General features: G+C 42.6%; 1 protein-coding gene across 5 annotated transcripts in view; it reads left to right on the top strand.

Annotated features, from left to right (window-relative positions):
- The window catches only part of SYT3 (synaptotagmin 3), a 223,479-nt gene that overhangs the window by 182,427 nt on the left and 15,601 nt on the right, over positions 1 to 25,451 (top strand). For all 5 annotated transcript variants that reach the window (XM_056541858.1, XM_056541857.1, XM_056541860.1 and 2 more), the window contains 4 exons: positions 6,685 to 6,805; positions 11,370 to 11,541; positions 14,567 to 14,696; positions 20,210 to 20,339. In XM_056541858.1, coding sequence (XP_056397833.1) covers positions 6,685 to 6,805; positions 11,370 to 11,541; positions 14,567 to 14,696; positions 20,210 to 20,296 — 510 coding nt within the window. In that variant the 3' untranslated portion in view covers positions 20,297 to 20,339. The remainder of the gene's footprint in view (positions 1 to 6,684; positions 6,806 to 11,369; positions 11,542 to 14,566; positions 14,697 to 20,209; positions 20,340 to 25,451) is intronic.

The raw sequence follows: 25,451 nt of genomic DNA, 5'->3' as shown, positions 1-25,451 counted from the left end.
GGAATTGACTAGAGATGAGCGAACTTACAGTAAATTTGATTCGTCAAGAACTTCTCGGCTCGGCAGTTGATGACTTTTCCTGCATAAATTAGTTCAGCTTTCAGGTGCTCCGGTGGGCTGGAAAAGGTGGATACAGTCCTAGGAGACTCTTTCCTAGGACTGTATCCACCTTTTCCAGCCCACCGGAGCACCTGAAAGCTGAACTAATTTATGCAGGATAAAGTCATCAACTGCCGAGTCGAGAAGTTCGTGACGAATCAAATTTACTGTAAGTTCGCTCATCTCTAGAATTGACGTTTAAAAAAAGGGGGTCCCTTTGGGATCAAAGGGGTTTGGTTGTTAGATGGTATTTACCCAGTTTCCCATTGTCATGCTGTAATAACTCATTTATGAATTATGGTAATAAAAAAATGTATTATGAAAATGTTTTGTCACAAAACAGATTTGGCATGGAAACATTACTTTAGCTAATCCTAAAAAAGAAAAACAATTACTCCCTTTACTTCTTTAGGATACATTATACTGAACTTCCTGTACATGTACAGGACTCATTCACACTATGGATTCTCCGCCCAGAGATATTCCAGGCAATGATTCCTTCTGGAGCAGGCACTGGCAAAACAAGCTAAGACCAGTAGAAAATGCATTGTCTCCATAGACGGCAGTGCATTTCCAAGTGCATTAATCCAAATGAATAAACATGTTTCTTCTTTCAGTGAAGTCTGGAGTCCTGTATTTCTACAGCGGAAAGTCTGCTGCTGAAATTCCGTAGTGTGAATGGTGCAGTGAAATCCTATTGAAAACAATAGGAGGCTGCTGCACCTTATTTTCTGCAGCAGAACTCCGGAGAGGATTTCCGCTAGGAAAATATGTAGTGTGAATGGTGAATGTATTACCTAGGATTTGTGCCTGATTTATATCCAAATACTGAAACATGTTCTGTTTTTTGATCTGTTTCTATTTTTGTATTTTATTTATTTATTTTACATTATTATGGGGACTTGAACTTTTTTTTAACAGCACTTAGAGATATGCTTTACAGCAGGACCCATGATCATGGACAACAATAGACAGGACCTGTCCCATTCAGATGAATTGAAAATGATACTGGGCATTCTCTGTGACCTTTTTAGAGGTCATTACACAGATAGAGGGAGGCTGATCTCTGCTGTGAATGGTGGTGGATCCAGTGTTATCTCTCTTCTGGTGTCACCTTTCACTGTATTCCTGTCTGTGTTTAGAAGAAAGGCATTCCTGGGAAATGATCTGTATGGAACAGAAAGCTTAGTTTTATCCCTAGTGGCCAAAATGGAAACTGCAAGAATTTTGATTATTTTAAAATATAGTTAATAAAATGGAAACTTTACCAAAAATTCTTTAAAAATATGGTAAATATAAAAACATGATTTAAACAATGGGTCATTTTCTGATGACAAATTCCCTTTAAGACAATTCATAAGACCTTGGATGTGTAAAATTGAGTTTCATGGCCCAGATGAGCCTAAAAATCAAATTGTATATTATCAATTTAAAGGGGCTTAAAGGGGTACTCCGCTGCTCAGCGTTTGGAACAAACTGTTCCGAAAGCTGGAGCCGGGAGCCCGTGACGTCATAGCCCCGCCCCCTCATGATGTCACGTCCGCCCCCTCAATGCTCTGATGTCACGTCCGCCCCCTCAAGTCTATGGAGGGGGTGTGACGGCTGCTACGCCCCCTCCCATAGACTTGCATTTAGGGGGCGGATTGTGACATCATGAGGGCGGAGCTATGACGTCACAAGCTCCCGACACCAGTGTTCGGAGCAGTTTGTTCCAAACGCTGAGCAGCGGAGTACCCCTTTAATAAAATTAGATAAAATAAATCCTATTTTCCAGAAATCCCTCTACTCCAGCCCATGGGCTGTACCTGGTACTGCAGCTCAGCCCTCTCTCTTGGTGAATGAACCAATAAATTGAGCAATAAACCAGGAGCAAATTTGTATTTTTATTTTAGATTTTCCATCTCCAGAGAAACTGCACTGTTAGCAAAAAAGGTAGTGGGGAAAAGGGCCAAGGGTCAAATAAAGGGGGGATTAAACACTAGGCCCATGTGTCCTGGGAGCACCATAATAAAGGCTGACTCTGCTATGTAAGTAATTGGCACTTGTGTCAGATTTGGTGCGGCCTTGAGATAGTCGTATTGCAAATTTTGCGCTAAAGCAGCCAAAATGACACTTCCTATATATATATTCCTATATCTTTGCTGCAGTTTTGCTACAGTGTTCCTCATGATACTTAAAGGGGTATTCCTGGAAAAAACTTTTTTATATATATCAACTGGCTCCAGAAAGATAAACAAATTTGTAAATTACATCTATTAAAAAAATCTTAATCCTTTCAGTACTTATGAGCTTCTGAAGTTTAGGTTGTTCTTTTCTGTCTAAGTGCTCTCTGATGACACCTGTCTCGGGAAACGCCTAGTTTAGAAGAGGTTTGCTATGGGGATTTGCTTCTAAACTGGGTGTTTCCCGAGACAGGTGTCATCAGAGAGCACTTAGACAGAAAAGAACAACCTAAACTTCAGAAGCTCATAAGTACTGAAAGGATTAAAAAATAAATTTATAGAAGTAATTTACAAATCAGTTTAACTTTCTGGAGCCAATTGATATATAAAAAAAAGTTTTTTCCTGGATAACCCCTTTAGGGGTACTCCGGTGGAAAACTTTTTTTTTTTTTTTTTTTTTAAATCAACTGGTGCCAGAAAGTTAAACAAATTTGTAAATTACTTCTATTAAAAAATCTTAATCCTTACAGTACCTATTAGCTGCTGAATACTACAGAAGAAATTATTTTCTTTTTGGAACACAGAGCTCTCTGCTGACTTCATGACCACAGTGCTCTCTGCTGACATCATGACCACAGTGCTCTCTGCTGACATCTCTGTCCATTTTAGGAACTGTCCAGAGCAGCATATGTTTTCTATGGGGATTTTCTCCTACTCTGGACAGTTCTTAAAATGGACAGAGGTGTCAGCAGAGAGCCCTGTGCTCGTGATGTCAGCAGAGAACTCTATGTTCCCCAAAAAAAGAATTTCCTCTGTAGTATTCAGCAGCTAATAAGTACTGGAAGGATTAAGATTTTTAAATAGAAGTAATTTACCAATCTGTTTAACTTTCTGGCACCAGTTGATTTAAGAAAAAAAAAAAGTTTTCCACCGGAGTGCCCCTTTAATTAGTTAATCAGCCGTGTGTTTCTGGCATTTATAGTGTAAAATACCACTGGATTTCTGCTCCATACCATCCTCCTATCCTTATTCTCCGTTTATAAATAAAATGGATAAGCGACTTCATTAAAGGAGAATAGTCTGGGCAGGTTCCCTCTTGAGAGCATGTGCATTAGTATTTCTGGATGTATTGTTGTGGCATTGTGCTGTTTTTCACCTGCTTACGTCTGGTTGTGGGGTTGTGTCTGGTGAGACTAGTCTGTTCTGCGCTTTTTGTTTCACATCACAAATGGATTTGTAGCGCCACAGATCGCTGGCTGTGACAAGACATACATATTTATCAGGTTGGAATGGGGACATGGTTGAACACAGACAGGAACACTGGCTACAGATACGGAAACAGACAGGGAAAACAAAACCGTTTAATGTATGTTCTTTTACAAACAGTGAATCTTTCATGCCAAGGAATGACTAGCTGGTTTACTAAACTGGCACAAAGTAACATTGCAAGCACCCAGAGCAATGACTGGTGCCATGACGGTGATGGGTATTCTTATTGGTAGGCTCAGGAGAAGGTCCATTCACCAGAACATCTAGTATTCTCATAGAAGAACCAGTATGAGCCCGGCTCTGTTATTTCAATGTATCACTATTTCTAGGCCAGTTTTGGGCACTGATTAAATGGTTAAAGGGGTACTCTGGGGAACTAAACCCATAGCCCATCCTTTCCCTCTCACCAATCTTTTTATTTGTCTAAATATCATTCATTAGATATATAGAGCAGTTTCCCTCTTTCAGCTGTCACTTAAATGCAGGGAGTGAGAGAAAGACGTCATTCTCAGATCCTGCTTGTCTCTTTGCAAACCCCTCAATGAGACTAGCCCCCACCCTCCTGGAAGACAAACACCATGTGATTTCTGTTTTCACAGCCACATCTCCTCTCCTCCTCACTCTCCCTATGTGAGGATCTTGCCGGCAAAGAAGTCTCCTCCACACATAATGCTGCTCTTTGCTGGTTGTAGATCTAATCACTGACTGCTGCCATTCAGAGCATAGCATGATTTATTGCTGGAGGGTGGGGGAAGGATAGTTTAAAAGACATGTACAGTGTGTTTACAACAACACAGCATGCACACAGATAGTAAAAGCTATTGGCTGGCAGCCATTACACAGAGCTGCACTGACTGCTGTGAGTTGTAGTCTGGGCTGCAGGCTAGGAAAAAATTATATTTAGGAGACAACAGTGGCTTTGGGGCATTTTTAATTTTTCCTACCTTCGCTGGAGCACCCCTTTAATGGCCACGACATACATACAACGGAGATATCCAGTAGAAAATAAAGTTAGTGGAAGTTTGGGTATGTTGGATTTAGATATGTTGAATTGATTCTTTACTCAAGCAGATGAATATCTATTGGTGACTTATTCTGCACTAGAACAAATCAGCTAATCCAAGTATGCCTATAGATCAGTGCTATCAGACCCTCAAGATGTTACAAAACTTCAACTCCCAGCATACCCGGGCATGCTGGGAGTTGAAGTTTTGCAATACCTGGATGGCCACAGTTTGAGACCACTGACGTTAATGGATTGTTGGGAGGGATAACGTTTGGGTTGGCCAACAGTTGTCTAAGTTGTACGGTTGGCTTAAGGTGCCCACACACCTTCAGTACTTGTCGTTGAAGGTTTATGGGTAGCTTTCTCTCCCATTCCCACCATAGACACGGACATTCAGCTGGGCCAAATGTTCATGGGTTGTCAATGGGGAGAAAGGAGAGAATCGGCTACCAGGTCTCAATCCAACATGCCCAATACTTCTATCTCCTGATATTGTCTTTTAGGGGATAGTGAGAAGGCCCCTATACACCTTAGAGGGTCGAAGAGTCCTAGAGATGACAACAGTAGCCTGGTGCCTGATCCTTGATGTTGATTTAGAAAAGTATAAAGCCCCCTCAAAGTCCTTTAGTGTGAAACTAAGTTGAAAATTGGAGCTGTGCTGTAAACACTACCATGTTTTGACTATTTTTATTTATAAAAGACTCAAAGGTAGAAGAAGGCTTTACTGAGAACCTTGGAAAGACAGACTTAGACTGATGCTACACGTGACCGTCACCACTAGAGATGAGCGGACTTACAGTAAATTCGATTCGTCACGAACTTCTCGGCTCGGCAGTTGATGACTTATCCTGCATAAATTAGTTCAGCCGTCAGGTGCTCTGGTGGGCTGGAAAAGGTGGATACATTCCTAGGAAAGAGTCTCCTAGGACTGTATCCACCTTTTCCAGCCCACCAGAGCACCTGAAAGCTGAACTAATTTATGAAGGAAAAGTCATCAACTGCCGAGCCGAGAAGTTTGTGACGAATCAAATTTACTGTAAGTTCGCTCATCTCTAGTCACCACATACTGCCTTGTACTTTTTCTTTCCTTTATCTGTACTTCATTTGTAGTGGAGGGCTGCCACTTATGGGTAACTGTGGCATGTAGGACCACCCTTAGTATAAGAGTTACTTGGGGAATGTTGATTGAGATGTGGAGACATCTAGTCGAGTGTCTTGACTTTATGTACTAGTTTTCATTTAACTGGTTTCATGACAGAATATTTTCCCTTAAAGGAGTACTCCAGTGGATTTTTTTTTTTAATCAACTGATGCCAGAAAGATAAACAGATTTGTAAGTTACTTATATTTAAAAATCTAAATCCTTCCAGTACTTATCAGCTGCTGTATACTACAGAGGAAGATGAGTTGTTCTTTTCAGTCTGACCAAAGTGCTCTCTGCTGACACCTCTGTCCATGTCAGGAATTGTCCAGAGTAGGATAGGTGTGCTATGGGGATTTGTTCCTGCTCTGAACAGTTCCTAAAATGGACAGAGATGTCAGCAGAGAGCACTGTGGTCAGACAGAAAGGAGAATAAAAAAGAAAAGAACTTTCTGTGTAGCATACAGCAGCTGATAAGTACTGGAAGGATTAAGATTTTTAAATAGAGGTAATTTACAAATCTGTTTAACTTTCTGGCACCAGTTGAATAAATAAAAAAATGTTTTCCAGTGGAGTACCCCTTTAATTTTTCCTCTTGCTGTAAAAAGGTGTTTACATTGGTGTGGTGCTCTGTGGTGGCCATTATTGCTGAGGTGCTTTGTCTGTGGGGTGGTGTGGCCTAGAGCTGGGGGCTTGGTCGGGAAGCAGTGGGACTGCCTGGCCACTGGGTCATTCCTCCTGTGGGCATGGTGGCACAGCAGCAGTGGTCACCACCCCGGTACTACGCCAGTGTTAGTTTAGGGACCCAATCTTATCAGGTGGCCTTGACGTGGCGAGTGGGCTTGTATGTTTTGATCAACAGGTTCACTAACAACCTGCTAGTTTTTTATATTATGCTGAGAAGCAACTAGATCATAGTACAAGTGGTGGATGAGTGGCCATATTTCTGTTTTTCAATTTGTGTGTAAAGACAAAAAAAACATTCAAAGTCTGTTTTGCATTTTAAGGAGAAAGCCGACTTGGGTGAAATCAACTTTTCGCTGTGTTACCTCCCGACTGCAGGCCGCCTTACTGTCACCATCATCAAAGCATCGAACCTGAAGGCAATGGATCTGACTGGCTTCTCAGGTGAGTTATTTAAAGGGTACCTTTCATCAAAAAAACTTTTGATATATTATAGATTAATGTATGCAGAATAACTTTCCAATAGCATGTTATTAAAAAATATGCTTCTTTCTATTTAATTTTCCACTTTGAAAAAATGACCACTAGGGGTCTCCCTACCAGTCCTTTTTTTTTTTTATAGATTTCAGACTCATGCTGGAGTCCTAAATCTCAGACTGCAGCCGGGACACAGACAAGCTTAACACTGCTCCATGGCAGTGAGCAGTGGTGAGTTTGTCTGTGTGCCGGCTGCAGTCTGAGATTTAGGACTCCTGCATGAGTCTGAAATCTATAAAAAAAAAGGACTGGTAGGGAGACCCCTAGTGGTCATTTTTTCAAAGTGGAAAATTAAATATAAAGAAGCATATTTTTTAATAACATGCTATTGGAAAATTATTCTGCATACATTAATCTATAATATATCAAAAGTTTTTTTGATGACAGGTACCCTTTAATACCATTGTTGTGAGAAATTAGGTCTGGCACCGCTACTGTGAATGCATCTAGAGAGCTATATTCAGAAGAGTATAATACAGCTTAATGGTCGTGTCTGTCTGCTAGATAGTTGCTACGGGTGATGGCGGTGCTCGTATCAAGAAAGTCCAGTATAATGACACAAACTTTGCAAGTAGAGAGTATAGATAAAGCACTCACCACGGCCAGAGGTACAGCAACAAACTTAAGCAACCGGTTTCACGCACGGAGGCGCTTCCTCTGGCCCACGCGTGGGCCAGAGGAAGCGCCTCAGTGCGTGAAACCGGTTGCCACCCCTTTGTCACGCCCCCGTCTCACCTGTTCCACCCATTCTTCCCTGTGTGTCTGTCTGCTCTGTTTCACCGGCTCAAGTCTGGCATTAAAGCTCAAGTTTGTTGCTGAACCTCTGGCCGTGGTGAGTGCTTTATCTATACTCTCTACTTGCAAAGTTTATTTAATACCATTGTTTACCATGCTTATATTTGGAGATAAATTGAGATTTACTGTACAAGTGAATAGAAAATATCGCCCGGTGTCCTATATTGCTGGTACATCTAGTATTGGAGGTTTTGTACCAATGAAAAAGTGAGAATACTCCAACCTGGTCTGGATGAAAGGCAAGAAGCATCAATCCACAGTGGGTTACACTGTGGCCTCTATAGAGTAGACTTTCCTCTATGTCAAAATGAGACTGGCCCCCAGACACCTAAAAGAAAACTGTAGCAAGAAATAAAGATCTGCTTAAAGGGGTACTCCGCCCCTAGACATCTTATCCCCTATCTAAATGATAGGGGATAAGATGTCTGATCGCGGGGGGTCCCGCCGCTGGGGACCCCCGCAATCTCGGCTGCTGCAACCCAGACATCCGATGCACGGAGCGAACTTCGATCTGTGCCGGATGACTGGCGATGCAGGGCGGAGGCTCGTGACGTCACAGTCATGCCAGAAGCTTGTGACGTCATGGCCACACCCCCTCAATGCAAGTCTATGGGAGGCCGTCACGCCCCCTCCTATAGATTTGCATTGAGGAGGTGTGGCTGTGACATCACAAGCCTCCAGCGCTGGCACCTGACGCTCTGAATGAATGCATCGTACAGCAGGGAGATCACGGGGGTCCCGCCGCTGGGATAGGGGATAAGATATCTAGGGGCGGAGTATCCCTTTAACAGTATCTTACCTTGGAGAAGCTACACAGCAGAAAACCACCAGCTTGTTATTCCCTACTAAAAAGTACTTTGGGGGAGATTTATTAAAACCTGTGTAGAGGATAAGTGGTACAGTTGCCCAAAGGAACCAATGAGATCACTTCTTTCATTTTTAAAAAGGCCTCTAAAAACAAGGAAAGAAACGATCTGACTGGTTGTTATGGGCAACTGCACCACTCTTCCTCTGCAAAGGTCTTGCTAAATCACCCCCTATGTTCTTGTACCTGAGTGAACCCTATCCACCTCCAGACCCTATACTGTTATGGATTATGATTTTTAAACATGGGCTTAATTTAAAGGGGACCTGTCATCACTTTCATGCTGCCTAAACCACAAGTCATCGGTGCAGTCCCAGATGCCTCTTCCTCACTCCACCAGCCCTTTTTTTGGTAAATCTCTGCCTATACCCAAAGGAGTGGTCTACCTGGTGGTGCAGGCAGAAGGCATCGGGGACAGCCCCTTTGTAGTTTGGGCAGCATTAAAGTGATGACATGTTCCCTTTAAGTAAAGTTGGTGTCAGCATTATAGTTATGCAACAGAATAAAACTTGCTGTATGCTTAAGATTATTTTTACTAACCTATACTAAATATTTCATGGCCTAAACAATCAGCACTAGAGCGACTAAAGAGGAAGTAGGCAGAAGATTTCTGAACTGTCTGGTAGACATGAAGCTGCCTGTGATTAATAATTGATTTTCATCACTTTAGTATTGCTGCCGCGTCTGCAGCCGCAACAACAGATATGAAGATCGGAATTTTACTCGTATTAATCATAATCTGAAAAGAGTGAAACTGTGTTCTTCGTGTTCCTCCAGCCTTTTGTCTTATTGGAAACACCAGGAGGGGAAAGGAACAAAATGGTTTTAGTATAAGTAGGACATATCAGTCTTCTCATTAGAGTTGATTGGATTTTCAAACCGGTACGGTAAAAAGTTTCCTACGTAATTTACTAGGTCAAAACTGAGAAAGGCGTAAACATATCAAAACCCGTCCGGAGGAAAAGTTGCCCAGTTGCCCAGAGCAACCAATCAGATTGCTTCTTTCATTTTACAGAGGCCTTGTTAAAAATGAAAGAAGCGATCTGATTGGTTGCTATGGTTTCCTCTGTGCAGGTTTTAATGAATCTCCCTCATAGAGATGACATTTTACCAAGAATTGTCTCATTTAAAGGGGTTCCCCGGTGGAAAACTTTTTTTTTTTTTAAATAAACTGGTGCCAGAAAGTTAAAGGATTATTCCGGGCAAAAACATTTTATCCCCTATCCTGTGGTATTGTTCTACACTATGGGGATTTTCTCCTGCTCTGAACAGTCCCTGGCATGGACAGAGGTGTCAGCAGAGAGCACTGTGGACAGACAGAAAAGAAAACCAAAAAGAAAAGAATTTCCTCTGTAGTATACAGCTGCTTATAAGTACTGAAAGGATTGAGAAGTTTAAATAGAAGTCATTTACAAATCTGTTTAACTTTCTGGCACCAGTTGATTTGTACCCCTTTAAGCGGAAGGAACCAGAATTAAAATTCTGCTAAACCCCTAAGTATACATATAGCAAATGTTAATATTGTAATAAATTATGGTATATGGTGGAGATGCCTACATGGAGTATGAAAACATTGATGCATTATACTAAGCAATATACAGTAACAGCTGCATATACATTGATCAAATATATAATAGGAACATCACAGGACCAAGGATGGACAGAGGGTCAAGGGTTAGAGTCACCCTTCCAGCAAGGCCTCTTAACCCCTTAACGACACAGGGTGTACAAGTACGCCCTGATGTCCTGGTACTTAAGGATTCAGGGCGTATCTGCACTTCCTGAGTCCCGCTATCGGGGTTTAAACCGTTCTCATGAGCAGAGAACGGGTAAACCCTGTGGGTCCCGGTTGCTATGGTCAGCCAGGCCGATCGGCCGATGCCCGTTATTAACCCTTTAGACGCCGCGATAAGTGAAAGTAAAACTATCCCAGTAGCTCAGCGGAGCTGATCGGGACTATCGCAACAGAATCATGATGCCCCGATCAGCTTACTAGACAACAGGAGGGTCCTCATTTGCCTCCTGGTTGTCCGATCGGTGATCTACTGCTCCATGCCTGCTCAGGCTGGAGCAGCTGAGCGCTGATAATACTGATCAGTGCTATGGTATGGCATAGCAGTGATCAGTGTATGCAGGCAGATTGCATGGTATAGCCCCCTGTAAAGTGTTTAAAAAGAGAATGCATGTGAATAAGCCCCCCCCTACTAAAAGTTTGAATCACCCCCCTTTTCCTACTTTTTAAATAAAATAATGTAGTTAAAAAACTGTCACGCCCCCTCCCATAGGCTTGCATTGAGGGGGTGGAGCATGACGTCACACAGGGGTGGAGCCGTGACATCACAATGCTCCAGCCCCCGTGATCACCAGTAATCAGACCCGGAGCGGACGTGCTCCGGGGACTGATTTTAACGAGGTGCTGCGTGCAAGATCACGGGGGTCCCCAGCGGCGGGACCCCCGCAATCAGGCATCTTATCCCTTTAAGGTGAAAATGGGTTGAGTCCTTAATGAAGTATTGTATGAGCCGCTTCTTTGAAGACTCTCACTGCTTCCATGATATATAGATCTAAGCAATGCTTTTCCTTCTCTGCTTCTTCTTCATCAATACGTTATTAGTTTTTTGGCTCTGTCACTAAAATACATTTTGAATATTACAAATCAATTGGCTCATATATATTCTGAGAGGGTCAATACCTCGGGGCTCCATCTGTCAGGCCTTTTACATTTAAGAAAATATATTCTTAATATTATTGACCTTCAACTCACTTTGTGATTTATAGTAAGCTTTCTTGTTTGTCCTCTTTGTCTTAAAGATCCATATGTTAAAGCGTCTCTCATCTGCGAGGGCCGGAGGCTGAAAAAGAGAAAAACATCGATAAAGAAGAACACGTTGAACCCAACCTATAATGAGGCGCTTGTGTTTGACATTCCCAATGAAAACATGGACCACGTGAGCCTCACCATCGCAGTTATGGATTATGATTGGTAAGGATTAAAGGGGTATTCCAGAAATTTTCTTTATTTGACTTATGCTACAGGGGCTGTAAAGTTAGTGTAGTTCATAATATAGTGTCTGTACCTGTGTGTGACGGTTTTCTAATTCTTCTGTGATTTTCGCCAAAATATTTATTTTTAACAGCATACAAAATGACTTTTGCAGGTTTTTCCAGCTTGCAGTGCGGCCGAAACATTTCATCACTAGTCAGGTGATCAGAGGGAGCCTGTCCTGCTTCAATTGGTGGAGTGACCTCTGGGTGGGGGGGGGGATTATTCTGCAACAAATTTTGCAATTATTTTTGCACTCTGGTTAGAAAACACTGGTCTATTGCATGAAATGCAGCTCATATGTGTTTCAATGGGTGGGGTGGCTGATGTGTGGGAGGGAGGAAAGTGACCTCATACTTACAAACAAGGAACTATGGGATTTGTAGTTGAAGAAGGACACTCCAACAGGAGATAACCAGTTCACAAAAAGATAGCCATAGCGCTTTGGTAATCTCACAACATAGCCATTTAGCTCCAAGACAAGCGCAGATCCTCCCTTAGCATGTCCATTAATGTCTGGCAGGTAAATGCTAAAATCTCCTTTAAGACATTTTTCTCCAAAATTGAGTATTGGCCAGATCCCTTACTTCTCATCAAAGAGCCATAGAGTAAAATGGCCACCACTAGGGGATGCTTATTCTATATGCAATAAGCATTGAGCTCAATGTGAGTTGTATTGATCTGTATGCAGAAGAGGTGACAGCCGGAAAACTGAATTTTATAATTTATCAGTGTTTTTATATGGAGAATTGGAACCTTGTAAGACTTCCAACCTGTATAAAGATATCAATGTAAATTGATCTACTCACATTTTACTTAAAGGGGTTATCCAGTAATAGAAAACCTGAGCTAATTTCTTCCAAAAACAGTGCCACCACTGTCCTCAGGTTGTGTGAGGTATTGCAGCTTAGTTCCATTGAAGTGAATAGAGCCAAGTTGCATTCTCAACAACCTGACAACAGGGGTGGTGCTGTTTTTGGAACAAATGTAGCTCTGTTTTTCTATTCCTTGATAACCCCTTTAAAGCAGTAGTCAGTATTTTGGATATTAAACACTTTCTGCTATTGTCTTCTACTGTTACTGCCATCTGTAACCATAAATATAACTATTAATAATGCAAAAAATTCTCTGCTTAAGGGGGTACTCCGGTGGAAAACATTTTAGGAACTGTCCAGAGTAGGAGCAAATCCCCATAGCAAACCTCTCCTGCTCTGGACAGTTCCTGACATGGACAGAGGTGTCATCAGAGAGCACTGTGATCAGACTGGAAAGAAATTCAACAAGAAAATAACTTTCTGTGGAGCATACAGCTGATAAGTACTGGAAGGGTTAAGATTTTTAAATAGAAGTAATTTACAAATCTGTTTAACTTTCTGGCCAGGCCGCTGCTGGTCGGATTGATTGGATCTATATCTGCTGTATCTGGGGCATCATTAAGGGTCAGGCAAATCCTGTGGCGGCTTACAACTGCCCATATTATAGGGCCACATCACCGTTTTTTTATGTTCCTTGAGAAACCTCAATATCGCAGGGGGGGGGGGGGGGGAAACGCGTCGGAACAATTTTAAAGTAGGATCTTTTATGGTATTAATCACTGGGTGTATCTGGTTGAGGTGCGGGCCACAATTAATAATCTTGTATTCTATTGAGAATTAATGGTGGAATGTAAATACATCCGGTGAGGTTCACAAGAGTTAATTTACAATAAATGTGGTCTGACCGCTTGCTGAATAGTTTTTGAGGTGGTAGGGATTTGGTTGGGTTTTGAGTCACCATTTATTATTTATTGTTTGTGGGGGATTTCTATATTCTTTTTAATGCATATCAATAAAATATAACCATTTTAAAAAGGGGGGGGGGGGGGGTTTATGAGCTGTGATATATTTGATGTGGAATTGCCACAAATTTTTGGAGGAAGAACTCCACTACATGATTAATTAGATGTTAGCACTATAGCAATCAAGAGAGAGCAGGAAAAATCCACAGGTCTTCGAGGCAATTTGTATGAAGTACTCACAGTCCATAATGTATATAAAGAAAGTCCATTTATTAAGGTGCCAAAGCAAACAAACGTGTTTCGAGGCCTTTGCTAGCCTCTTTATCAATGTTAAAATGGCATGTTAATGCCATTTTAACATTGATAAAGAGGCTAGCAAAGGCCTCGAAACGCGTTTGTTTTCTTCAGCTTCTTAATAAATGGACTTTCTTTATATACATCACTAGTGTTTCTCGCGAGTATTCGCAATGCAAATTTTATTCGCGAATGTGGCATATTCGCAATTCCGAATATTCGTTTTTTGTTTGTTTGTTTTTTCACAGTACACAACACAGTAATCATCCCTCTCTGCTTCCAGCTTGTGTTGTGTAAAGAAGGCTCTAATACTACTGTGTGAGACTGGCGTACGAATTTTTGCATATGTGAATTTCGTTTATGCAAATTTTTGCATATGCAAATTTTCACATATGCAAATTTCCGCAGATGCAAATTTTCGCATATGCAAAAATAAAACGCGAATATTCCAAATATGCGAATTTAGCGAATATATGACGAATATTCTTCCATATATTCGCGAAATATTGCGAATTCGAATATGGCCTATGCCGCCCAACACTATACATCACAGACTGTGAGTACTTCATACAGATTGCGCCGAAGACCCGTGGATTTTTCCTGCTCTTTCTTGATGTCTCCACTTTCGGCTGAGGCCCCCTGAAACCCGGGTGGCTGCACCGACCTCATACGCTATCATAGGTGGTTGTGTCTGGCACACAACCACAAAAGGTGAGCAAGATTGCCCCTATCTTTCACCCAATATTGAAGGGCAAATTGACATAACCAGAAGTACTATCCCATGAGAAGCTCTGCTGTGCTTTTGATGTTACTTTATAAAAGAATTAAACAAAAATGTTGATTTTCAATCAGATAAGTGAAATGTAATCCCCATATTTCATTGCCCTCATACAGTATAGGTCACAATGAGGTTATTGGAATGTGTCGTGTGGGCGGTGATGCCGACATGCCTGGAAGGGAACATTGGAATGAGATGCTGGCGAATCCCAGAAAACCTATTGAGCACTGGCATCAACTTGTTGAGGTAAATGCATCTGGTTTGGATCACAACTACAATGCCCAATCCTGTTTGGAAAGATATCGGTTATCTGTACTGTCTAAGTGGCATAAACGTATATTTGTCATTTATGACATAATCACATCAGTTATACATATCTAATGCTACATGCGCTAGTATGCTTTCAGCAAGGAGCCTGTATACATTTCTATGCACTGTATTTATATCCGTATTTTCTTTATTTTGAATTGTTATCGAAATACAGTTGCATATGTGGAAGTCTATGATGTACTACAAAGTCATTTAAAGTGACTCAGTCTTTAATCTGAGGGCAGTATATGATATTAGGAGAGACTCTGAACTTGGTGATTTTTTTAATGATATTATTCAGTGTTTTAACTTAAAAAGTTTTTCACCTGCTGCCGGGACTCATCAGAAAAGCCTGTGAGTCCTGCTTCCCCCACCCACACATAGAGAAAGCCTGTGAGTCCTGATTTACCCATCCACACATAGAGAACGCCTGGGAGCCTGCTTCGCCTATCTATTAATAGAAAAAACCTGTGAGTCCTGATTCCTCCACTAAATTGTTGAGAAAGCCTGTGAGTCATGTTTCCCCATACATTAATAGAGAAAGCCTGTGAGTCATGTTTCCCCATACATTAATAGAGAAAGCCTGGGAGTCATGTTTCCCCATACATTAATAGAGAAAGCCTGGGAGTTCTGCTTGACTGAAGGGATTTAAGATACGTACGTATTTGGGTATGGCCAAATAACCAATAAACTACCCCCACGTACCACCTACCATTCCTTCCCTCCAACCACCCCTTTTTCCTATAAAATACACAAGACTTGGTTGGAGAAATGGGCTTTTTAGCCAATTTATTTAACACCATTATAAACATGTAAATATTATAAATAACAATATTACCAATATTAACAGAATATACATAAAGTGACCGAAATGAAAGAAAGGGTCCCTGGAGGTCTCAACTGTATTCAGAAATTTCACCAAACCGAAGGCACTAAATGTTCCTTTTATCCTTGGCCGCAACTCCCTGACCCAAGGGCACCCACATCGCTCAGTGCCTGTTTCCATCCAAAGCTCCTGGGGCCCCTAAAAACCACCAGGAGGCCCAGTCCAGCTGTACCATAACAACTGACGATCAAACTCTTCTCCATTTCCATAATCTCAACAATATTTAAAACCATTAACACCTCCAAGGACCCTTAGACCTGCCTCCCAAACTAACCAAACCTCAAACATAAAGGCTGGACTTCTTCACCTAACTTTCCCACCACTGGCTAGCTCCTCCCTTTCCAGCCATTAAATACCCCCAATGCTCCTCCTCCCCCTGACCCCACCAGAAAACCACCCATTTTAACCCCCCAAGGTCCCATAAACAACTTTAACCCCGCTCCGAATGCTCCCATGACTGGATGGATTTTAGATACGTACTTAGGATATGGCCAAATAACCAATAAACTACCCCCATGTACCACCTACCATTCCCTGTAAATATTATAAATAACAATATTAACAATATCAATAGAATATACATAACATGACTGAAATGAAAGAAGGGTCCCTGATGGTCTCAACTGTATTCGGAAATTTCACTAAACCAAGGCACTAAATGTTCCTTTTACCCTTGGCTGCAACTCCCTGACCCAAGGGCTCCCACATTGCTCAGTGCCTTAACAATATTTTAAACCATACACACCTCCAAGGACCCTTAGACCTGCCACAGATGAAAGAGAGAGACACCGCACAAACTGCCACACCTGAACAACCGTTTTGATGCCCTTCTGCAGTGCCAGGGCCCACAGATCCGAACCAATCACATTCAGATGCACACCATCATCCGTCAAAAACTCACCTGGCTCACCCTCCAATTCCACATGGCGAACCACAATCCCTCGATTGCGGCACACAAAACGGCCCACCTCCTGATTCAATTTCACCATAACTTTGTTCTAGCGGTCCACTGACCTAGCGTAGCGCCACATCCTCCTAGCCACCACGTCAGACCACACTACCGTAATACCAGGGAAACTGGACTACAAACGCAAGCCCATATCATTTCCCCCTGCATGCACCATGAGCACATCCAGAGGACGATCAAGCGCAGCATGAAACTGAGCCTCCCTCAACAACTGACAACATTACATACCTCCCAAGCCAATCCAACACAATACAGCCACCGACTTGTCAAACCCCAACTGCCTCCCATCAGGACGCACTTCAGCACGACGTGCTCCCCTGCGCACATGTAAATGTCCAAGAATCCACACCAAACAAGGAGAAGGATCTGAAAAACACAAGCAAACGAAAATTCAAGCCACATAAAAAATTACCCCAGGTCATGCAAACCCCACCAAAATAACAGCCCCCTACAAAAGGTGAGGATGCACATACAGGCAGAACCGGTCCGACTCCCACCACCCTATCTGCCTTATGCGATCAGCCTCTCAAACCCCACAGCGCCTCCTCCGTAGCAGTGCCAATCCTGAAGGAATGGGAACTATAATCCCCCGGCACCAAACCCTGCGCTGCCAGACACTGCCGAAAAAACGGTCACAAACTGGAAAACGGGACAGGAAGGACCCATCCCTGCTAGCCAAAAAAAACAAAAGATCAAAGGACACTGGGCGTCGAGTATCCGGACACACCACCCCCCCTCCTATAACCGCGCTAGGCCCTTTTAACTAAAAAATGCTAGGTCACATCCACCAACACCTTGGATGCAAACCAGAAGGCAAACACTGACATGCACACCATAACTCCAGACACTGACACTCCCAACTCATACGACATGTCAACAAAGTACAACACCACCGACACCCAATCATCCGCAGTTGCACAGGCGCCCACTCTAGCCAACAGCCGCTCCCACTCACACCAAACCTTAAAATATTCAGCCCATGTGCGGTCAGACAACGACCTCTGAATCAACTCTGCTACCGATCCCAGACCATGCCCCACAGCTGCTCGAGACAAGGAATCCCACACTGCTCTGCATCCAATGCCAGTCCATGAAACCTGTCCCACTGTGAACGAGAAAGAGAGTCAGCAACAGAGTGGACCACCCCGGGAACATGCACCGCCACAAACTAAGCATTTACAAGCAGACCACACAGCACCAAATTGCGTAGCAAGTGGAACACAGGGGGCGAACTGGATGCTTGATTATTAATAGCATGCACGACCCCCATATTGTCGCAACGAAAGCGCACCTGACGATCCTTCAAACACTCACCCCAAATCTCAGTAGCCAAAACTATCGGAAATAATTCAAGCAGAATCAAGTTAGTCAACAACCCTGCTGACCTCCAGGACACAGGCCACACGCCCACACTCCACTTCCCCTGAAAAAACGCCCCAAAACCAACCAACCCAGAGGCATCAGTGAACAACTCCAACTCATCTGTCTAAACCACCGCAGCCATCCAAATCAACCTACCGTTATAAACCAACAAAAAGGACTCCCACACCACCAGATCCTTCCTCACTTTCGCAGATAAGGGCACAAAATGGTGTGGAACTGCAACCCCAGCCATAGCCATGGCCAAGCACCGACAAAAAACCCGCCCCATGGGTAGAATCCGACAGGCAACATTTTACTTGCCCAGCAAAGATTGCACCTCATGCAGCTGCGCCTTCCTACACTGGCGACACTGAACCACGGACTGGCACAAATCTTCCAATTTATCTGCGTGCAGCCAGCACTCCATGAGATCATAGTCAATGATGATACTCAATATTTTTACTACCGTCACCGGGCCTTTCATTTTGTCAGCCACCAACAGCACCACAAAATGCCGGGACACCGTCTCCATAGTGTGTAACAACACAGAGCAAACCCGCGAGCTCGCAGGACCCAAAAACAAAAAGTCATCCAAATAGTGAAGCACAGAAGACCAGCTGGCCTCCCGTTTCTCCACCCACTCCAAAAAACAACTAAACGCTTCAAAATATGCACAGGAAATAGAACAACCGATGGGCAAACAACAATTCACATAATACTGCCCACCCCAATGAATCCCCAACAAACGAAAACTATCTGGATGAACCTGCAACAAACGAAATGCCAACTCAACATCCGTCTTAGCTAACAAAGCCCCTTTACCAAACTTCTGCACCCACCGAACCACCGCATCAAAGAACGTGTAAGAAACCGAAAAGACATCCGCATCAATGCCATCATTTACCGACGACACAGCCGGGTAAGAAAAATGATGTATCAGCCAAAATTTTCCCGGCTCCCTTTTGGGAGCCAACCCCAGAGACGAATCCACCAGGTCACCAAAGGGCGGATCCGCAAATGGGCCCACCATACGACCCAAAGTAACCTCACCTGACAAACTTTTTCTTCACAATCAAAGGATAACGGTATGCCGTCACCAAATTCGGTCCCCCCAGCGACCGACGCCACAGCCAAACTAAGGATACGAAACACCTCACTAAAACTCAACTCCAACAAACCTGCCGCTGCCCTATCTGGATCCTGCCTTAGAAACGAGCGCATCTCAGACACTCTCACCAGCATCACTCTGTGGCTGCGAAGAATCAGCCAACTTCCCCTTTCCCCGCTTAAAACAACATGAGAGGCTATGGGCACCCAGAGCACTCATGCTTAAATTTACATTCAGAGAGAAACTTGCAGTATCCCTCATTGTACTGCCAACAACAGCCTACCAGTCGACTGCCCAGCTGTAGAGGAACCACCAGCCGCCCCCTAAAGGGGCTGCGACCCACCACGCGCAACCGGCGCTGACTCCGCAACTGGAGCCGGAATCAAGGAGCCACCTCAGGACTGAGCCGCTCTGGTGCTCGGGAGCGGCGCGTTCCTTTACACTGACCTGAAGGGGGGTCCGACACCTCTCCCCTCCGCTCCCCAGCAGCTGATGTCCCTGAAGCCAGGCCTCACCATGGATGGTGGCCGCAGAATAGGCTAGCTCCTCCCCTTCCAGCCCTTAAATACCCCCGGCTCCTCCTCCCCCCGACTACTGAGCCCCCCAATAGAAAAACCCCACCAGAAAACCACCCATTTTAACCCCCCCAAGGTCCCATAAACAACTTTAACCCCTTAATTACACAAGGCGTATGCTCCCATTTCCCGCTCACTTGTAGAGAAAGGCTGTGAGTTCTGCTTCCCCTATCCCGTAAAAGAGAAAGCTTTTGAGTCCTACCATCCCTACCACCCCACTTGAGTGCTTCTTCCTCCATGCCTCATTAGAGAAAGCCTGAGAGTCCTGTTTCCCTCAACCACTCAAGATAAAGTTTAGGAGTCTCGCTTCCCCTACCCATCCCCTCTGTGTGTGGTAGATAAAGCAGAAAAAGCTTTTCCTATAATTGATAGGGGAAGGACTCACAGGCTTTATCTTGAGTGGTTGGGGAATCAATTTAGAAAACAATATATGCACAAAATAATTGTCTCTTCCTTGAGCCTATACTGCCTGATAGGAGGGTGGAAAAATCCGTTTTAACTGGATCTGGTTCATGTATTAATGGATCAACTAACTTTTTTTGCTTTTTTCAGGAGAAAGCTTTGACCAGTTTTGTGACAAAATCTTCCCCACCCCGGGAAAAGCCAAGTATAATAGTGGACAATACACTGTCTGACTAGTTGACTCCACTATCTAGGAAGAGAGAAGCAGACCAGGAGTGCTGTAAGTACCACATACCTATCCATCTGTAAAAAGAAATGGGAGCGCTCCGTGGTGTAATAAAAGAGATACAAGGATAAAACAAAGAAAGCTGTATAGCCGCTCACCTATGAAGGTTGTGTACCCATATACACAACAATGGTGAGCACATAGAAATGTAAAGTGTCCGCAGCCCCCCAGCTCAAAGAAGAAAGAGGATAGCTTCAACAGGAACGCTGGTTCCACGTGGTGCAGGACACAAGCAGCCAAAGTAAGATAAAAGCAAGGGTAGTCTATTTCCCAGAATGCAACGCGTTTCACTGCTTCAGCAGCTTCATCAGGCATATGCCAGCACCACATGGAACCGGCGTTCCTGTTGAAGCTATCCTCTTCCCACATATCTATCCAGACTGAGGTCATTGAGACATCAGTTAATATATTTCTCTTTTTGTTTATTCTTTAATAACTGGATATTGGGTAGAAACATTGGAGCAAAATGACTATATGGCAACCATAGAACTAGAACTCGAGTGCTATTTCAAGGGGGTTCTCTGATTTACATGAAAAATTATTATTAATTATTATTCTTCTTAATTATTTAACTAGAATTTTTTAAATGAGCATTGAAGAGGATGATGAATATAAATAAATATAAAAGTGACTTTGTCTAGAATGGACCCATTAGATACTAAAATAAATAGGCAGGGAATCCTTTACTAGCCCAATATAATGGAGGTTCATGTTATCTGTAAGTTCCATACCAAATAATATGATTAGTAAAACTTTATGTTAGATCATTAGAAACTTTGAATGAGTTAGAACCGAGGTTCATACATACAGACCACTAAATTCTCAAAGGTGACCCTTAAAGGGGTACTCTGCCCCTAGACTTCTTATCTCCTATCCAAAGGATAGGGGATAAGATGTCTGATAGTGGGAGTCCCGCTGCTGGGGACCCCCACGATCTCTCCTGCATGGAGCAAAGATTGCTCCGTGGCTGATGACGGCGATACAGGGGCTGGGGTATCGTTACATCATGGTTCCGCCCCTTTTGACGTCATGCCCCACCCCCTCAATGCAAGTCTATGGGAGGGAGCGTGACGCCCCCAACAGCGGGACCCCCTCGATCAGACATCTTATCCACTATCCTTTTGATAGCAGATAAGATGTCTGGGGGCGGAATACCCCTTTAAGTCAAGTGTAGCCCAATACATAAAGGCTGTGGACACCTTTGCTGTGGCCAAGTGAGTAGGAACAGAATACAGTTAGAAGGGCTGAAGGACAAGGCACATTATAGATGCATCACTATGCAGATCATTTTTGACCGGACTGCCTGCTCCTGTGCAGGTTATTTATCCTAAATAAATCCCCCAAAATTAGATTTAGACTAATCCAAATTTTGAGGGAAAATTTTGACAGAAATTGATTTGTTCTTTAATATCTGGTATACAGCACATTATGTGTGCCAAAATGGTGGTGTTAAAATATACTATTCATCTCGCAAAAAAAAAAAAAGAAGCTCTCTTACAGCTACGATGATGGAAAAATAAGAATGCAGAGATGAGAATAACTAAAAATAGGTGCCCTTAAAGGGGTACTCCCACCCTAGACATCTTATCCCCTATATGTCTAGGGTGGAAGTACCCCTTTAAAGAATTACATCCAAAGTTTTGATTGCCCGGGGTCTGGATGTTCGGACTTCCATCATTGGATGGAACGATCCAGAAGAAGTGCCCGGCTGAGTGCTTCTCTCTCGTTGCAGGAGATGGCTCCATAGGCTTACTTAAAGGGGTACTCCGGTGGAAAGCAATAGGTTTTTTTTTAAATCAACTGGTGCCAGAAAGTTAAACAGCTTTTATAATTACTTCTATTTAAAAATCTTAAACCTTCCAGTACTTTATGCTGTATGCTCAAGAGGAAGTTGAGAAGTTATTTTCTATCTGATCACAGTGCTCTCTGCTGAAACCTCTGTCCATGTCAGGAGCTGTCCAGAGCAGGAAAAATTCCCCATAGCAAACCTCTCCTGTTCTAGATGGTTCCTGACATGGACAGAGGTGTCAACAGAGACCACTGTGGTCAGAGAGAAAAGAAATTCAAAAGAAAAGAACTTCCTGTGGAACATACAGCAGCTGATAAGTACTGGAAGGATGAAGATTTTTAAATAGAAGTAATTTACAAATTTGTTTAACTTTCTGGCACAAGTTGATTTAAAAAAAAAAAATGTTTTCCACCTTAAGGACGCAGCCAATTTTATTTTTGCGTTTTTGTTTTTTCCTCCTCACCTTCTAAAATTCATAACTTTTATTTTTCCATTCCCAGACCCATATGGGGCTTGTTTTTTGCGTGACCAGTTGAACTTTGTAATGACATCACTCATTTTATCCTAAAATGTATGGTAAACCCCTCAAAAAAAAATTTGTGTGAGGAAATTTAAACAAAAATCATAATTTAGAAAATTTGGGGCGTTTTGTTTTCGTGCTGTACACTTTATGTTAAAAATACATGTCTTCTTTATTCTCAGGGTCAATAAGATTACAATGATATCCATGGTTACATACTTTTCTATTATTGTACTGTTTTTAAAAAATCTCAAACTTTTTTTTACAAAATCAGCATGTTTAAAATTGCCCTATTTTGACCACCTCTAACTTTCTTATTTTTCCGTATTGGGAATGCAGAAAAATAAGGGATGTGTGAGGGCTAATTTTTGCACCATGATCTGTAGTTTGTTTTGGTACCAGATTTGTGTATATGTGACTTTTTGATCGCTTTTATGAAAAAAAAAATGTAACAGTTTGATGTGACAAAAAAGCTGAAATTTATTTTTATTTATTTTATTACATTTTTTTTATACATTTACGCTGTTCACCGTAGGGGATCATTAACATTATATTTTTATAGTTCAGACATTTACGCATGCAACGATACCAAATATGTTTATTATTTATCTTTTTTTTATGCTGTTATGTATTAATATGGGGAAAAAGGGTGATTTAAAACATTATTGGGGAGGGGATTTTTTAATTTTTTTTTTACTTTTTACTTTTTTTAAAACTTTTTTTAAACATTTATTTTACACTTTTTTTTAGTCCCCATAGGGTACTATTTATAGCAATCATTAGATTGCTAATACTGTTCAGTGCTATGCATAGGGCATAGCACTGATCAGTATTATCGGTGATCTTCTGCTTTGGTCTGCTGGAAGGCAGATCAGTGCAGAAGACCCGGGAGTTGGCGGAGGCAGGTGAGGGGACCTCTGTCCACAATCTTGGCTGATCTGATCCCCGCGGCACGATCAGATCAGCCATTATAAGTGCCGCACTGCCGCAGATGCCGTGATCTGTATTGATCATGGCACCTGAGGGGTAAATGGCAGATATCAGCGTGATCGCTGATGTCTGCCATTACCGGCGGGTGCGCGGCTGCTGACAGCCGCCGGGACCCGCCGGGAACGAAGCGAGTGCAGCTCCTGCGCTCGTATCACAGCCGCGCCGTACATTTACTTTTGCGCTAAGAGGGGCCATGCAGTGCCGTACATTTACGGTGCATGTCCTTAAGGGGTTAAGTTATTAAATTATTACTGCCATTTAATATAGAGACCTGTCAAACGTTTTGATCACTTCAGCTGAGCAGCCACTCGTTCTAGTGATCGGTGGAGGTCTGAAAACTTAGACCCCCGATGATCAAAATGTTTGACATGTCTCTATATTAAATGGTGGTATTAATTTAAGGCCCAAGAGCTGTGTCCTCAGGGGGTTACTGTGTCTTCATACCTGGAGAGCAGAGGACAGACGTGGCCAGTAAATGTTAATACATACCAAGTGTTTGGATGGAAGAAGCAATTACGCCCCCATCCATCTAACCTGACATGCACAGTACATTAACTATCTCACGTACCCTTACTGGAGCCAAGATTGACTGGGCAGTGGTTACGCAGGGCTAGAGAGCCGAAACACACATTTGTCTTTGCACACCTTGATTACACAGCCCTGCTCTATTACTGTGATTGAATGGGTTGTAAATGAGTTTCAAGCTGTGGAAATTGTCTGCTATTGTACAGTCAATTCATTAAGGTCTAATATAATATGCAGTGTCTTGGGAAGCCACAATAAAGACGGAAAAGATTACTATATACTGCCTGCAGGTAAAAACTTGAAGTCTTATCAGTGGAGAGCTTTATGCTGAAATATCAGAATCAGTGGAGACTGAACAAAAAATTATTCATAGTGTAATCCTGGTCTTCTCATTGACAAAGCTAAGATTTTGGTTGAACCCTTGGCTCATTGTCTAAAAGGTCCCAATGAAATATTTGTTAAAGCATACCTGTCAGATCCCCCCCCAAAAAAAATAAAAATAAAAAATAAATAAATAAAATTTTTAAAAATAAACTGGTATATGTTGCTCAGTACCCCCTCCTGATCATGTACATCTAATTTTTATGTGTCTACGACCTATATTTCTCTCAGAATTACCTTTATTTATTTGCCATCATTGCTCATTGAGGTTTCAGTCCATGCAGAGGCATGGGGCGTGTCCCTCTCTTCTCCTCACTGTTATGACTCCTCCCCCTCCCTCACTCTGCTCTGACTCACAGAGGGCCAGGAGCAAGCACAGCAGCTCTGGACATGCCTGCAGCCCTGTCAATCACTCATTGTGTCCATGAAGTGTCGATGACCACTGGACACTGCAGGACTGGTATGTGTCCCAGGAGACAGGGGGACCCCTAGTTGCCACTTTTTTTGACTGGCTTTTTGAGTATGAAATGCTAAAAAAATTCTGATGAAAGCAATTGCAAAACATATTGTTTTTGTATGCTTTATATCATATAAAAATGTATTGTATCTGACAGTGCCCATTTAACATTTGAAATGCAAAACAGAATATTTAAAGGGGTATTCCGGGAATTTTTATTTTATGTGACTATGCTACAGGGGCTGTAAAGTTAGTGTAGTTAATAATATAATATCTGTACCTGTGTGTGATGGTTTTCTCACAATTCTTATGTGATTTTCGCCCCAATATTTATTTTTAACAGCATACAAAATGACTGCTGTCTCGGATTTTTCCCAGCTTGCAATGCGGTCGAGACCTGACTCACTAGTCAGCTGATGACAGGGAGCCTGTCTGCTTCAATGG

Source organism: Hyla sarda, chromosome 10 (assembly GCF_029499605.1).
Source record: "Hyla sarda isolate aHylSar1 chromosome 10, aHylSar1.hap1, whole genome shotgun sequence".
NCBI classification, from domain to species: domain Eukaryota; kingdom Metazoa; phylum Chordata; class Amphibia; order Anura; family Hylidae; genus Hyla; species Hyla sarda.
This window is presented reverse-complemented; position numbering and strand designations above follow the sequence as displayed.